Source organism: Podarcis vaucheri (assembly GCF_965113315.1).
Source record: "Podarcis vaucheri genome assembly, chromosome: 13".
NCBI classification, from domain to species: Eukaryota; Metazoa; Chordata; class Lepidosauria; order Squamata; family Lacertidae; genus Podarcis; species Podarcis vaucheri.
Genome location: NC_138751.1, coordinates 47,886,932 through 47,902,916, shown reverse-complemented (window position 1 = coordinate 47,902,916; position 15,985 = coordinate 47,886,932). Strand labels below are relative to the sequence as shown.

The 15,985-nt window shown below is 49.0% G+C and overlaps 2 protein-coding genes across 2 annotated transcripts in view; one reads left to right on the top strand and one right to left on the bottom strand.

The window, feature by feature from the left end:
- WNK4 (WNK lysine deficient protein kinase 4) overlaps positions 1 to 7,697 on the top strand; it is a 56,573-nt gene extending 48,876 nt beyond the window's left edge. The window contains exons 16-20 of the mRNA XM_082194714.1: positions 205 to 301; positions 2,139 to 2,454; positions 2,545 to 2,744; positions 4,829 to 4,929; positions 6,783 to 7,697. Of these exons, the coding sequence (XP_082050840.1) occupies positions 205 to 301; positions 2,139 to 2,454; positions 2,545 to 2,744; positions 4,829 to 4,929; positions 6,783 to 6,785 (717 nt within the window). The 3' untranslated portion in view covers positions 6,786 to 7,697. The remainder of the gene's footprint in view (positions 1 to 204; positions 302 to 2,138; positions 2,455 to 2,544; positions 2,745 to 4,828; positions 4,930 to 6,782) is intronic.
- A 4,319-nt stretch (positions 7,698 to 12,016) lies between these two features.
- Positions 12,017 to 15,975, bottom strand: COA3 (cytochrome c oxidase assembly factor 3). Its single transcript, XM_082195196.1, has 2 exons — positions 15,650 to 15,975; positions 12,017 to 12,360 (listed from the first exon to the last, which is right to left on the bottom strand). Exons 1-2 carry the CDS (start codon positions 15,882 to 15,884, stop codon positions 12,257 to 12,259), a joined length of 339 nt encoding a protein of 112 aa, XP_082051322.1. The 5' UTR covers positions 15,885 to 15,975; the 3' UTR covers positions 12,017 to 12,256.
- Positions 15,976 to 15,985: the final 10 nt, after the last annotated feature.

The window sequence follows — 15,985 nt, the reverse complement described above, 5'->3', positions numbered from 1 at the left end:
TATATCACAATATTTAGCTGACGATATATCGTGAAGTTGAAAACCAGGTATCACCCCAAGCAGATTAGTTGTCCCAGGGTGTGGGTGCTAAATGTGGGTGTCCAGGAGGCAGGGAACTAACATTAGGTCCAGTGAATGGGGTGGAAATGGGGAGGTTCAGTACTGACCCCTCACATATACAAAACTTTCTCTCTCTCTCTACAGGTGCCTCCTGCGTCCTCCTGGTCTGGGTCACTGCTCAGTGCGCCAGATTCTTCCACCTCCAAGCTGCCGCCACCTCGGCTCTCGCCCGTCAATGAAGGTGTGGAGTGTTTGAGGGCCAGAGATAAATCTTTGTGGCTGTGGCAATAGGGCGCGCAACTGTTTGGGGCTTGGGAAAGCAGCTGCCTTCAGCGCAGAGTTCCACCTCCATTCCTGGAAGCGTATTCTCTGTGCTCAAGAAAACACAAACTAGGAATGGAGAGACCTCTCACTGTGGTGGCCTTTTCACCTTTGCAAAGCTAAGCAGGGTCCGCCATGGTTTCAAATGGGATGGGGGACGGCGTGTTGAGATCCCTGCGTCGCAGGGAGGTTGGGCTGGATGACACCCAGGGTCCCTTCCAAGTCTATGATTCCCGCTTAGCAACTGCAGCCGCACACCATTGGAATAAGAGGAACGAGCGCTCAGATTTATGGCTTCAGGGCATTTTACGTTATTAAGCTTTATAAGACTCAAATTTATTAATAAGAGTTTTCAGCATATGAAACGTTAAAAGCCGAACTCATCTAAAAAGCAATAATACAAAACAATACAAAGAACAGAGGAGAAAGTAAATAATAATAATAACAAAACAGTAATAGCAAGAATCGTAATAAAACACAAAATTAAATATATGTATAGCCCTCTATTTTACCTTAGTCTTCAAACCACAAACAAAGATGTGAGTCTTCCCACCTCTCACTTGGGAGAGTTTTCCCGCTTCCTCAACCTGAGGAAAACCCACTCTGGTTTCTCTGTAACACAGATTCCCTTCATTTTCTACCCATGACCTTTCTGCATATATCTTCATTTATCCTGAATATAAATCTTCAGAAATCAAAACGTATATGTAAGAAGCAATAGAGAGCTATCAAGAATTGGCAAAGAAAACAAAGAGGGGGAGGGGGAAAAACAAAGAAAGAAAAGATTAAAAGGGAAAAGAGGCTTCCGCTTCTCTATCTGCAGATACCAATTATTCGAAATATTCAGCTTTATAGAGCTTTAAACATCATTAAGCTTTATAGAGAGAACATGGCACATTTATTATTATTATTATTGAATTTATATACTGTCCTATACCCAGAGGTCTCAGGGCAGTTAACAAAATAAAATCAAGATATAAAAGCACAAAATACATAATAAAAATAAAAACAACAATCCAATAGTCACCCCCCCAAAAAAAACACACATTTTAAAAGGGCATAGGATGTCAAACAGATCAACCAAAGGCCTGGTTGAAAAGGAACGTTTTTGCCTGGTGCCTAAAGGTGTATAATGAAGGTGCTAGGTGAACTTCCCTGGGGAGTGCATTCCACAGACGGGGAGCCACTGCAGAGAAGGCCCCGTTCTCGTGTTGCCACCCTCTGCACCTCTTGAGGAGGAGACACACAATTAGTGCAAACATTATGAAAGAATTTAAGCACCGGTTGTTCTTTTTCCAAGAACCCCTTTATATTGGGGGACGCCTGAGGCTTCTCCCCATCCTCATTGTTAACCTAAGGTAAAGGTAAAGGGACCCCTGACCATTAGGTCCAGTCGTGGCCAACTCTGGGGTTGCAGCGCTCATCTTGCTTTATTGGCCGAGGGAGCCGGCGTACAGCTTCCGGGTCATGTGGCCAGAATGACTAAGCCGCTTCTGGAGAACCAGAGCAGCGCACGGAAACGCCGTTTACCTTCCCGCCAGAGCGGTACCTATTTATCTACTTGCACTTTGATGTGCTTTCGAACTGCTAGGTTGGCAGGAGCAGGGACCGAGCAGCGGGAGCTCACCCCGTCGCGGGGATTCGAACCGCCGACCATCTGATCGGCAAGTCCTAGACTCTGTGGTTTAACCCACAGCGCCACCCGCGTCCCTTATTGTTATTGTTAACCTGCCCGCCCACTTTCCCCCCGCTGACAGAGCCCAAGCCCCAGATCCTGGGCCGTTTCCAGGTGACCCCCACCCGGGATGTTCTGCCCGAGAACCCCCCAAGGGGCGACAGCACCAGCTCTTCCAGCACCACGGAGTCGGACAGCGGGTCTCCGGGCGGGACGCCGGTGCAGGACGCTGAGGAAGGCACCACCCCTGTGGCGGAAGCGGAAGGGGAAGTGGAGGCTCAGCCCAGCACCCCCGTCTGGATGAGCTGCTCCCACAGCCTCTCGTACCCGAGCAGCGACGACTCGGACAGCCCTGAGGACGACGAGGTCTGGGACGAGCTGCAGGCCTTGCGCCAGAAGTGAGTGTGGGGCTCGTTGGGGGGGTGGAGGTCCCTTTCTCCCCGCCACCCCACCCCTCCCTGACCCAACGCCCGCTCTTTCCTTCTCAGGCACCTCTCTGAGGTCGAAGTTCTCCAGGCCCGGCAGAAGAAGGAGATTGAGGCGCTGTACGCCCGCCTGGGCAAGGTGCCGCCCGCCGGGATCGTGTCCCCCGCCGACATGCTCTCCAACCGCCAGCGCCGCTTCTCCAAGGGAAACCCCTTTGCGCGCCGCAGCAGCCTGCAGCGGGTGGACTTGGCGCAACCTCAGGGTAAGCTGCCACCGCGCTGCCAGCCCAGGTTGGCAAGTGCCAACTGGAGGAGGCGGCTATGTGGCTCTCTGTTCTGAAGCTGGTGTGTGCTTTCCGGGTTTTCTCTGATTCATTGTTGTTTAGTCGTGTCCGACTCTTCGTGACCCCATGGACCAGAACACGCCAGGCACTCCTGTCTTCCACTGCCTCCCGCAGTTTGGTCACTCATGCTGGTGGCTTCGAGAACACTGTCCAACCATCTCGTCCTCTGTCATCCCCTTCTCCTTGTGCGCTCCATCTTTCCCAACATCAGGATCTTTTCCAGGGAGCCTTCTCTTCTCATGAGGTGGCCAAAGTACTGGAGCTTCGGCTTCAGGATCTGTCCTTCTACTGAGCACTCAGGGCTGATTTCCTTAAGAATGGAGAGGTTTGATCTTCTTGCAGTCCATGGGACTCTCAAGAGTCTCCTCCAGCACCATAATTCAAAAGCATCCATTCTTCGGCATTCAGCCTTCTTTAGGGTCCAGCTTTCACTTCCATACATCACTACTGGGAAAAACATGGCTTTAACTATTATGGACCTTTGTTGGCAAGGTCATGTCTCTGCTTTTTAAGATGCTGTCTAGGTTTATCATCGCTTTTCTCCCAAGATTTGATTCATTAGTCCAGACTATTTTATTAAGGCAGCTTTTAGAGCTGGCCCAGCCAAGAGGCAACATGAGGCGACTGCCTCAGGCAGCAGGATCTGTTAGGCAGCAAATCCGGCCTCCGAATAATGCATCGCCCAGTTCCTTTGCTAGGTGCTCCCTTGAAGGCAAGATCTGTTGCCTTCGCAACAGCCTATCAGCAAATAGGAGGCACTGCTGGTCTCCTCCCTTTCCTGAAGAGGAAATGGCAGGGGCTGCCCTCTGGGGTCCCTTAGGCTCTGCACGCAACTTGGCGCGATTCAGAGCAGGCCCCTTTCCCCCAGAACGGCCTTTGATGCCCATTTCAACCATCGGGTTAAGGATGATTCGGTACCCCACTTGTTCCCAGTGTAGATCTTCACCCACTGCCAGGGACTGGCTGGATTAGAAGACTGGTGCGAACCACACACCCAAGAGCCCCCAGAGGAAGGGCACAGAAGACGACGACTTCAGTCTCAGATCCCAGTGAAGAGCAGTCAGCAGAAGGGACAAGCTGGGAGGTGCTAGAAGCAGGGGGGTTGAGCAATCAAGGGGGATGAGGAGAAGCAGGGTCTTCCAGGACTAGGGTTAGAGCAAACTTTTTCAGCAGGGGGCCAGTCCACTGTCCCTCAGACCTTGTGAGGGGCCAGACTATATTTTTTGGGGGAAATAAATGATTTCCTATGCCCCACAAATAACCCAGAGATGCATTTTAAATAAAAGGGCACATTCTACTCATGTAGAAGCACCAGGCAGGCCCCACAAATAACCCAGAGATGTGTTTTACATTCTACTCATGTAAAAACACACTGATTCCCAGACTATCTGCGGGCCGGATTTAGAAGGTGATTGGGCCGAATCTGGCCCCCGGGCCTTAGTTTGCCTACCCATGGGTTAGAGGCTGAGAGTCACAGTGGGGGCATAGGCTCAGACCGAGAGGAGTCAGAGATTGGCCCTGCTACACGGCAGCAGACAGTCCCAGCCGCCAGGCGTTTTGGCACTGCTGGTATTATGAACAAGCCCCGTACGTCTCTTGACCAGGGGGCTGAAATGTATGCAATTATTTATCAATTCTCGCTTCCCACGAATTACTTTTCCTCTCCACCGAACTGTGGGATTTGTCACTGGGCTTTTCACTACGCTCCCCTGCGTTGTAACTTTGCCGAAATACAAGTAGTTTAAATCTTTTTTCTGCTTTTTACCCTATCCCCATTTTCCTCAGTTGTGCCCGTGTTGAGAATGTAGGCTTCTTGGGGCAGGGACCTGCCAGTCCCCTTCTTCACCAAGAACCACATGCATAGATAGCGATAAGTGTTGATCTTGCGGAACTCTGCATTTTCCTTATCCCTTCCACCCACCCCCTTCCATACTAATGGTATCATGAATGAGCTCAAACCTCTTTGTAATAGTCCCTTTCCCTCGCTCTTGTTGCCCCCGCAGGGATCATGAGGAGGAATTCTGTAAGCGGTGGGAGCACCAACACTTCCCAAGAGCAGCGACAGAGCAAAGGTGTGACGTTCGCCAGTGATATTGGATGCATGGTGAGTCGTGACCCTGGGGTGGAGGGTGAGAGAGTACTGGACCTCGGGCCACGCTCCAGAGGATTTAGATAGACAGACAGACACATGGGCATGCACACACATCTTTAAATATTTATTCAAAAGTGAAGAGGGTTAAACAAACCCTCTGGAGGGAACAAGTCCCACATCAAGGTGTGTTCTATGGCAAAGGTTCATTTTACTCCCCCTGTCTTAAGGCAGAAACCCCCAGTGTGTGTGGTGTTGGTGGTGGTTTTTGTTTAGTCGTGTCCAACTCTTCGTGACCCCATGGACCAGAGCACTCCAGGCACTCCTGTCTTCCACTGCCTCCCGCAGTTTGGTCAAACTCATGTTCATAGCTTCAAGAACACTGTCCAACCATCTCGTCCTCTGTCGTCCCCTTCTCCTTGTGCCCTCCATCTTTCCCAACATCAGGGTCTTTTCCAGGGAATCTTCTCTTCTCATGAGGTGGCCAAAGTATTGGAGCCTCAGCTTCAGGATCTGTCCTTCCAGTGAGCACTCGGGGCTGATTTCCTTCAGAATGGAGAGGTTTGATCTTCTTGCAGTCCATGGGACTCTCAAGAGTCTCCTCCAGCACCATAATTCAAAAGCATCAATTCTTCAGTGATTAGCCTTCTTTAGGGTCCAGCTCTCACTTCCATACATCACTATTGGTGGTATCTCGGCACAAAGTGAGATTCGAGCTTTATATAGTCTGAATGCCCATTGTTCAAGGACTTAAAAACTGTCGCTATGTGTTTGTGCTCCTTTGTAACAGCAGCTTGGTGGCCGTATCTGTGTTCAGTTCCTAAACCTTGAAGTTAGAAGGATTATACACAGCAATGATATTCACAGTCTGCATACACACCGTAGATTTAAGGCACACCCGAAAGAAGAACCCTGGGAGCTGGAGTTTACCCATTGCACCCAGCCGCAATTCCCAGCACTGTTAGCGAACTACAGCTTCCGGGTGCCTTTGGGGGAAGAGAAATGTTCTTAAAAATGCTAGGTGATTCCAAGCCCTGCTATCCAAGCTCCGCTTTTAACTGGAGATACAAGGGATTGAAGCCAAGGCCTTGTACATCCAAAGGACATGTTTACCACTGAACTACAGTATTTTTCGCTCTATAGGATGCACTTTTTTCCCTCCAAAAATTAAGGGGAAATGTGTGTGCATCCTATAGAGCGAATGCAGGCTGCGTGGCTAAGGCCAAAGCCGGAACAGGGAGACAGAACGCTGCACAGTGCTCCGTCTCGCTGTTCTAGCTTGGGGTTAGCTGCGCAAAGCCTCTGCAGGGCAGCGGGGTGCCTTCACCCCGCTGCCCTGCAGAGGCTAGAAAGGCTGTCCCCGCAGCCAAAACAGCGAGACGGAGGGCTCCGTCTCGCTGCTCTAGCTTGGGGACGGCTGCGCAAAGCCTCAGCAGGACAGTGGGGTGCTTTCACTCTGCTGCCCTGCGGAGGCTACGAAGGCTGTACGAAGGTGGGGAAAAGGTTGCAACGCTTCCCCCCACTGCCAGCCCCACAAGCTCGGGGGGCAGCGGGAATGCGGAGCGCCGCCTTTGCACTGCTCCTCGACTTGGTCTTTCGGGCTGGCAGTGGGGGAAAACAGCGCTTCCCCCCTGCCAGCCCCAAAGAGCAGGTCGAAAGGAACCCAAAGCCTCCGGAGCCCAGCAGGAACTCCTGCTGGGTTCCGGAGGCTTCGGGTGAACGCACCTTGAACGCACAGAATGCACCTTGTTTTAGAGGGGGAGAACAAGAAAAATTCTCCCCCTCCTATGGTCCGGTACATCCTATAGAGCAAAAAATACGGTACATCTCCCTATCTCTTTTTCACCTGTTTCCTTTTGTTCCTACAGTAGCAGCCGTGGACACTTTTTGGACTACCTCAGCCTGCTGCCCACCATTGAAAGGACGGGAGCAGGTGGCGAAGGTTCCTACGCAGTCTTTGCCTTACGCTCCCAACGTCAAGGCCAGCAGCCATCGACGTAGGAAAGTTCCCCTGGCGGAACGAACAGACAAGCTGTCTCTGAGCAACGTACAGAAGCCAAGTGAGCAGCCCAACACTACAGACTTTTCCTCCACACAAGACTTTGTGTCTGCAGAGAGAAGCCAAGCCCCGGTTGTTTGGGGATGCGTTCTTGTGGGGAAGCCTGATCTGGCATGCCTTTCCCGCTGCTTCTGCCTCGCAAAGGAGCATCACTGTAAACGGAATCAGGGTGTCGCCTGTTCCGTATGTGCTATGGGATGGCGTCTGCACACATGGACGGCGTAGGGTGTGTGTGCACGCCCAAGGCCGTTTGATCCTCTGTGCCTTGCATGGCTCAATTCACAAAGCCACCCCAAGGCCAAAGCGCTTAGAAAACTTTAAGGAGCTGCCTTACGAGAGGAAACTTGCAGAATTTGTGCCTCAGTGTTAAAGGGATGGGGGGGGGCGCCTCTCTTTCTTGCTTCCCTTAGCCTTAGCCCCCTGCTCAGCTCCTGCCTCCAACAGCAGTGGCACTACGTGTCACTAGTTCATGGCGTGTCTTTGCACTTTTTTACAAAAAAAAACAAAACCCAAAACTCTGACCCTGATTGGGGCAATGAACTGCTTGGGCTCATCCTTTTCCTTGCATGGGAACCTGCACTTTCGAATGAAACACTGATGCTTTCTGTTTTGTGTATGATTTTTTTTTTTATCACACACACACACACTTTCATTTTGGAAGCGAAACAGGTAATGCAGCTGTGTTTTTCGGTGATTAATAAATAAAAGCAACCTCAAACTCCCACCAAGCAACACCCGGGACGTGATGAAATTTTGCCTGTTATACCGGGCACTCAGGACTGCTCTCCCCTTGAAGGACAGACAACACACACCCCGCCAGGAAAGTAAACTCAAGTAGAACCAAAGTCAGTAAGCAAATATGCATGCAGCTGGGAGTTTTCCAAGTTCCCTGATCCTTCCCACCCCCAATTACACTCTGAGCACACAATTGTGTTGTCAATACTGTACCGTCCTTCTAACTGCATATTCTACAGATGTCATGCACCACCCCACAAACCAAAAATGAGTTCTGCAGACATCACATCCAGAATACAAGAGGGGTGGAGGAGGTGGGAATGAGCTCCTGCAAACAAACCTCTCACAATCTGGGGTACAGAAAAATTTTAACAGATTCAGAACGGCAGAGATCACCATACTAGGCTGGTGGTCGACCTGCTAATTTCAACAGGTGTTCTCTGAGCGGCACATAAGTTGAACACTGCCCATGGCTGCCCCAGCACGTTTTGCTGCTCTGGTGGTTGGGCACAAGTCTTTGGCTGCACACTGTGTACAGGGAATTGTAAAACTGTAGAGTTGGAAAGGACCACGACAGTCATCTAAGCCACCCCTGTGCAATGCAGGAATCTTTTGCCCAACACAGGGCTTGAACCCATTACCCTGGGACCAAGAGTTGCATGCTCTACTGACTTGCGGGGGACAGAGACTGAAAGGGTGCTAATATAAAGAGAAATTTAGTAGTCATCCTCAGCCTCACCGGACCCACACATGCAAAATCTGTGGTGGGTTGGAACTCCCATCCAAGAAAACAGAAGGCATATACTGGAGATGTAAGGCTGTTGACTGCTTTTCTTAAAGGAGCCACAGTAAGGGTTAATTCTCCAAGCTAAATGTTTTATATAATGGATACCGAGAAGAATGAGACATTTGTGTGATTGAATACAAATCCTTCCACTTAAAATACAGATGGATTCTCTTTAAACATCTGCTTAACTCCACTGGAAGAAAAAGTAGGTATGTGAATCTGCAGTATTAATCCCATAAGCATGTAGGGTAGCTGTAACTTAAGTTTACCCAAGACTTTTGGAATGAAGTTTGCAATTGTTCTTGGAAACATCTTTTGTTTTTTTGGCAGGTGGGGTGAGTTAATTCATGCAAGTAAGCTTCAGCCAATAGGCAAGTTCAAAAAGAGCACAAGTTTAAATGGAGATTAGCTCAGTTTATGCTCTTAAAACAAAACACAGGTGTACCTTAAAGGACAGGTAATAAAGATCGCAAGAAAGAATTCTGCATCACCTCCAAAATAAAACCTTGGTATATCTTCATATCTTTACCAGGCATCAACTGCAGAGCTGCTATCTTCAAGAATGCCTCAGGGTTTTTTTTGCAAAATCTCCAGAAAACAAGTAGTTGGAACCTATTTCTTAGGGAAATTGCCAAAAAAAACCCCATCACTTTCAGAAAATTCTGCCCAAATACCATTTCAAAGGACATCCCGGCTATGACATAGGGCAGCCCCGTGAACGGCCCCAAATTATTCAGGGTGGCGAAAAATGAAATGGATTGCAAGGCACTCCAAAAGAAAATCTTCAAACTGAGTGAATGGGCAACAAATTGACAAAGTCCAATATAAACTGCTGCACACCGCAGCCAAAAATAATTATCATAATTTCACATATACACATGATGTTTCTGCTGACAATGACTGACCAGGAAAGGAATCCTGGGGTCAGGGAGGATAGCTCAATGAAAACAAAACCAGGGTGCAGCAGCTGTGAAAAAGGCAAATTCCATAGTGTGGATCACTAGGAAAAGACTCGAAAGCCAAAACTGTTAATTCCTTTATACAAACACAAGGTGCAGCCACATTTGCAATACTGTGTACCTTTCAGGTAGCCAGTGCAGAAAAGTGCAACCAAAATTATCAGGGAGCTGGAACACCTCCACAAGGGAAGGTGACAAAATTTGGGTTTTAGTTCAGGAAATAAAGGCAGGTAAGGAGTTCATAAAATTATACGACTGGGAGAAAATGCGGAGGTTTCTCATAATCCAGGGTCAGCAAACTTGTTTAGCAGGGGGTCAGTCCACTGTCCCTCAGACCTTGTGGGGGGCCGGACTATATTTTGAAAGAACAACAAATTCCTATGCCCCACTAATAACCCAGAGATGCATTTTAAATAAAAGGACACATTCTACTCATGTAAAAACACGCTGATTCCCAGACTGTCCACGGCCGGATTTAGAAGGTGACCGGGGCCGGATCCGGCCCCCAGGCCTTATGTTGCCTACCCATGCTTATAATGCTAAAACTGGTGGTCATCTGAAGAGCTGAATGGCGAGACATTAAGGACAGGCAAAAGGGAGGACTTCACATAGCACTGGTTTTTCTAATTTGCTGCCGCAAGTAGTGACGGACACTGGATGAAGGTATCAAGGGGATTATTTCCGAGTAGCCACATATACCATTCTTCTGGGCAGAACATGCTTATAGCTTACCTTTAAAGTTAAGGCAGGTGGCTTAATTTGCAAATGCCAGATTTGTTGGTGCACGGGTGAACTTTTAATTGCGCTAACTGTTCTCTTAAACAAGGGATTTCTGATCCCTGAATTCCATTATGTGCATTTAGTTGCACACCCTGAATTCAATTATCTGTATTTAAAAAAGAAACCAAGAAATTAATGGAACGAAATGAGCTCCCTCCAAAGAGCAGTGGGAGAAGGCAGCACTTAATTTCATGGCCACATTTTATTAATATTGTAGAGGCTTCCATTAACAAAACCAACAAGCGATAGGGAGAACAAACAGATTGAGCAGAGGTTAGTGGTGGGGCAACGGAGGTTTGGCACTTCATAAATGTACCCAGAAAAGACTGATACTCGTTTTGTATCAATGAGTTCAGTTGTCTTGGGAAGCTAGCGTTCATAAGTTAACATAACAATGTTAGTAGGTTAAGATACCTTTGCTCTATCCTGTTCTAAACTGTTCCAGTGCTGAAATTACTGTTGCATCTTTTATGTGGAGGGAGCAAGACTCTTAAATCTTGCGTTGAGGAAGCCTGGACTGCAGACAATACAGTCCAGCCTCAGCTAAATGGAAAATTCCCTTCCCTCCCTTAAGCCTCTTAAGAGAATTGTGCATCTGACAATTGCCTTGTCTGGCTCCAAGCCAGCCACTGCTTTAATGATTTACTAGCCCCAAATACTACTTAGGAGAGACAATAACAGCAACAACACAGCTGTGAAAGCAGCACACACAGAATACGATGCCCTGGAACAGAGCTGGTCAGAGTTCATAACAGTTGTTCTTGGTTGATAGGACAAGCCAAGCTGATTATTCTATTGGAAAACGAACTCTCAGCATACATGCTTGGGAGGAGGTACAGAGATCTTTCCTGAGGACCATACTTTTTTAAATTTCATAAGCAGGAAAGGTTCACTTAATGTCCGTAGAATGTAGCACTGTGTCAAGGTCACTTTTCCAAGTCTCTGGAACCCACCCCTGCAACCATGCTTTGAATAAGAGCCTGCAGGTCCTACTAAGACCTGAACTATTTTCCCTTCTGAATGTCAGTGGTTTTGTTGTGGACCTACAAAACTAGCTGAAACTGACATGTGACCAGCACAATACAGTGGTACCTTGGGTTACATACACTTCAGGTTACATACACTTCAGGTTACAGACTCCGCTAACCCAGAAATAGAACCTCGGGTTAAGAACTTTGCTTCCGGACGAGAACAGAAATCGTGCTCTGGCGGACTGGCGGTAGCAGGAGGCCCCATTAGCTAAAGTGGTGCTTCAGGTTAAGAACAGTTTCAGGACCTCCAGAACGGATTAAGTACAGTGGTACCTCGCAAGACGAATGCCTCGCAAGACGAATGCCTCGTAAGACAAAATAGTTTTTCGTTTTTTGAGTTGCTTCGCAAGACGAATTTCCTTATGGGCTTGCTTCGCAAGACGAAAAACGAAAACGTCTTGCAAGTTTGTTTCCTTTTTCTTAAAACCGTTAATACCCAGGGTGAATTGCTTGAAGAGGTGCAGTTGCGACTTGACTTCGAGGAGCAACTCATAGCACGCGATGTGGTAGCCTTTTTTGAGGTTTTTGAAGACTTTGGTGATTTGAAGACAGTGGTGCTTCGCAAGACGAAAAAACTCGCAAGACGAAAAAACTCGCAGAACGAATTAATTTCGTCTTGCGAGGCACCACTGTACTTAACCCGAGGTACCACTGTACTCACCTATCAAATCTTTTAAACTGCGTATTTCATCCTATGTAACGGTACATAGTCCTGTCTGTGCTACCCTGAAAAAAAGAAATAAGCAGCTGCTTATAAGCATAATCCACATAACAGATTTATTGTTCTTTCACATTAAATACAGTATCTGAAATTGTTAGGCTTTGACATATTACACATGGCAAAGAGTTTATAAACAGATGAAGAAGCCAGTTCTCTATGAGCAGCAGGGGGGCTTCGATGCCCCAGCTCACTGTGCCAACGCATCCTCAGCTGGCAGCACAGATGGCATCCTGTCCCTGTGCTTCTTCAAGTGGAAGTACTCCGTCATCCTCATTCCGCTGAAGCCTTTGCTCTTCGGGCTTGCATGACTTCGGCATCCCGTTCGAGCTCATCCAAGAAGCGTTCTTGGGAGATGGAATGAATGGTGTAGGCATCTGTGTGCAGAGAGCTCAGGAAAACAATTTACAAATTGGTTGACCACAAACCTGACATGAGCCAACAGTGTGACGCGGCAGCTAAAAAAGCCAATGCAATTCTGGGCCTCATCAATAGGAGTATAGCATCTAGATCAAGGGAAGTAATAGTGCCACTGTATTCTGCTCTGGTCAGACCACACCTGGAGTACTGTGTCCAGTTCTGGGCACCACAGTTCAAGAAGGACACTGACAAACTGGAACGCGTCCAGAGGAGGGCAACCAAAATGGTCAAAGGCCTGGAAACGATGCCTTATGAGGAACGGCTAAGGGAGCTGGGCATGTTTAGCCTGGAGAAGAGGAGGTTAAGGGGTGATATGATAGCCATGTTCAAATATATAAAAGGATGTCACATAGAGGAGGGAGAAAGGTTGTTTTCTGCTGCTCCAGAGAAGCGGACACGGAGCAATGGATCCAAACTACAAGAAAGAAGATTCCACCTAAACATTAGGAAGAACTTCCTGACAGTAAGAGCTGTTCGACAGTGGAATTTGCTGCCAAGGAGTGTGGTGGAGTCTCCTACTTGACAACCATATGTCAGGAGTGCTCTGATGGTGTTTCCTGCTTGGCAGGGGGTTGGACTCGATGGCCCTTGTGGTCTCTTCCAACTCTATGATTCTATGATTCTATGAAATACTGTTTGTGACAGCCAGGTAAGTCGCTGCACACTGCCACCCTGCTCTTGGGACACTCAGCTCCCTTCCAGCCCTGAACCCGATACCAAGGGCGAGGAAAGAGAAAGGGCATTTGCCCTTCAACTGAGCCAAACCTTACAAGTCAGAAGACATGCTTTCACAGCACAGGGCGGCACTGGTCTCAATGAGGAAAGGACGGATCCAAAATGGTTGGAGTGAGTCACTTCCACTAACACTAAAACTAGTCTCCTTTATGCAAACATGCTGGCAGGGAAAATGGGTTTGGGAGGGGGGGTCCCCCAAGATATTGAGGAAGAGAGGAGTTTTGCAGTATGCAGCAAAATCTGCTTCTGCTACCAAGAAGGTTACCGGTGCATAAGGCAGCCTCGGCTGAAAGGGAGGCTGAAGGAAAGCATCAAATCAATCTTTACTATGGTCCAGAGACCCAACAAATCGTTACAAAGCAATGCACAATTCATACAGCCTACCTCCAGGTTAAACAAGCATTTTGTTCAAAAGATAGGGATCATTGGTTCTTGCAACCACCAATAAAAAATTGCCACTGCTAATGTTCTAGCGTTTGTCCTGTCTTCCAATAGGAACCTGAGATAGTGAGCCTCTGATTTTCCCGGGAAAGGTACCAGCAAGGGTAATATCAGTTCAGCCCTGGCTTGCTCATATTTTGCACAGTGCAACAAAATATGTTTTATGGAATCGATGCCTTGAGCACACCTGAGCAAAGTCTATCCTGGTAGGGAACTCCTCTCAACCTGCCAGAAGGAAAGCAAGCAACCTACACTTTGCTTGGGGGAGGTGGGAATTGGCCTACTAGGAGGAGGCATGGCCTTTCCAAAGTGCTCAGTCTCTTCCGCATCGGAAGCAATTGTGGAGGTTTGAACCAGGTTGGAAATTGGTGTCAGAAGTGCACACATGCACACCCCACATCAGAGGGTTCTCTGGGGCCAAATCGTCCTGCCTTCCAAATGAGTCTTTCAGCCCAAACACAGCCCCCTCAGATCTCAACCCTTCTCTGCCCCAAATGGATGGGGCAGGGTGGGGTGGTGAGAGCCACCCACATTTCGAGGAAAGACCCTCACCTGGACCCAAGAGGGGGAAAGCAGGGCCAAATGTCTCCACCATGCCCTGTGTTCTCCCTTCTCCTCCCTACACTTTCTTCAACGGTATGATGATGATTTGTGTGAGTTCTGCATTGAACCCTGGGTGTACTGGTTTGTTTTATAGAATCACAGAATTTTAGAGTCAGAAGGAACTCTTCCTTGCTTTTATTTTGTTTTTTTATGCCGTGAATCACCCCGACCTCTTTGGCTGAAGGGCGGTATACAAATTCAATACATAGAGTAACTTGTGTGCTTTTTGTCTAAAAAGCCTTTTTAGGACATTTGCATAGCTAAGCAGGGCCCCGTATGGTTCCAAATTGGATAGGGGGTGGCTTGTTGAGATTCCTGCATCGCAGGGGCTTTGACTAAATGACCTTTGGGAGGGGGTCCCATTCCAACTTTTCATTTTTATGATTCTATAAAGCAAACTGATACACCCCCTATCAGGGACGTGGGTGGCGCTGTGGGTTAAACCACATAGCCTAGGACCTGCTGATCAGAAGGTCGGCTGTTCGAATCCCCGCTGAGCTCCCGTTGCTCGGTCCCTGCTCCTGCCAACCTAGCATTTTGAAACTACATCAAAGTGCAAGTAGATAAATAGGTACCACTCTGGCAGAAAGGTAAACGGCATTTCTGCGCGCTGCTCTGGTTCGCCAGAAGCGGCTTAGTCCTGGTGGCCACATGACCAGGAAGCTGTACGCCGGCTCCCTTGGCCAGTAAAGCGAGATGAGCGGCGCAACCCCAGAGTTGGCCACGACTGGACCTAATGGTCAGGGGTCCCTTTACCTTTACCTTACACCCCCTATCATCGCCCAAGGCTCAACGCAGAACCCACACAAACTAACAACAACTTCTCCTTCAGGTTTGGCTGGGATGCTCCAAGCCAGGGGTCAGCAATTTTTTTCAGCAGGGGGGCGGTCCACCATCCCTCAGACCTTGTGGGGGGCCGGACTATATTTTGAAAAAAAGAACAAATTCCTATGCCCCACAAATTCCCACAGGAGACAGTGATGGCCAGCAACTTGGATAGCTTTAAAAGCACATTAGACAAATTCATGGAAAATAAGACTGCAGGTGCCTAATAGCCAAGATTCACAAAATGTTCAGGGGTGTGCGCCGCCCCCCCCCTATAAAAAAGGGACTGGCAATAAACACCCCCTTTCACATTACAGATAGGTAGCCGTGTTGATCTGCCATAGTCAAAATAAAAAAATTCCTTCCAGTAGCACCTTAAAGACTTTAAGGTGCTACTGGTCTTTAAGGTGCTACTGGAAGGAATTTTTTTTATTTTGACCCCCTTTCACAGACTTCATTTAAAAGATGCAATGAAGGCGCCAGGCGAGCGACTCCCCTTTTCTCTCTCTCCACAGGAACCCGCATCCAGACGGGCGGGATGAAAAGAGCGCGCCTGAGCATGTGCAGAGTTGCTCCCCCCCCCGCCCCGACTCGCAAGGCCGCCCCCCCCCCTCCGCTCCCCTTCCGTCCAGTGAGGGATACAAATTCCTACGACCACCGCGCCGATGCCGAGCGCCGTGAGGGCGTTGCGGGCCCTCAGGCCGCGCCGGGCCGCGTCCACCGCGGGGCTCGAGGCCAACCCGCCCGGGGCCCCGGCGCGGTGCAACTCCCACTGCCGCCGGACGCTCGAGGTTGGGCCGCGCGGGGGTCCCGCTCCTCCAGGCCCCGACGGAGACGGCGGCGACGACGACATCTTCCCCGCCCGCTCCGGATCCATGGGAAGGGCCTGCTGGGCGCGCCCTCACGGGGACGGCTGAGGCGAGGCGGCCATCTTTGTTGAGGGCCCACGGCGCGCCGCAAGGAAAGCGGCGGCCATCT

What these genes read in the sequence shown, in the direction of transcription:
- COA3 (XM_082195196.1), bottom strand. Translation starts at nt 15,884, where the DNA reads ATGGATCCGGAGCGGGCGGGGAAGATGTCGTCGTCGCCGCCGTCTCCG. An exon ending in CGCGGTGGTCGTAGGAATTT is followed by an intron (nt 12,361 to 15,649) that starts GTATCCCTCACT and finishes CTCTGCACACAG; the next exon opens with ATGCCTACACCATTCATTCC.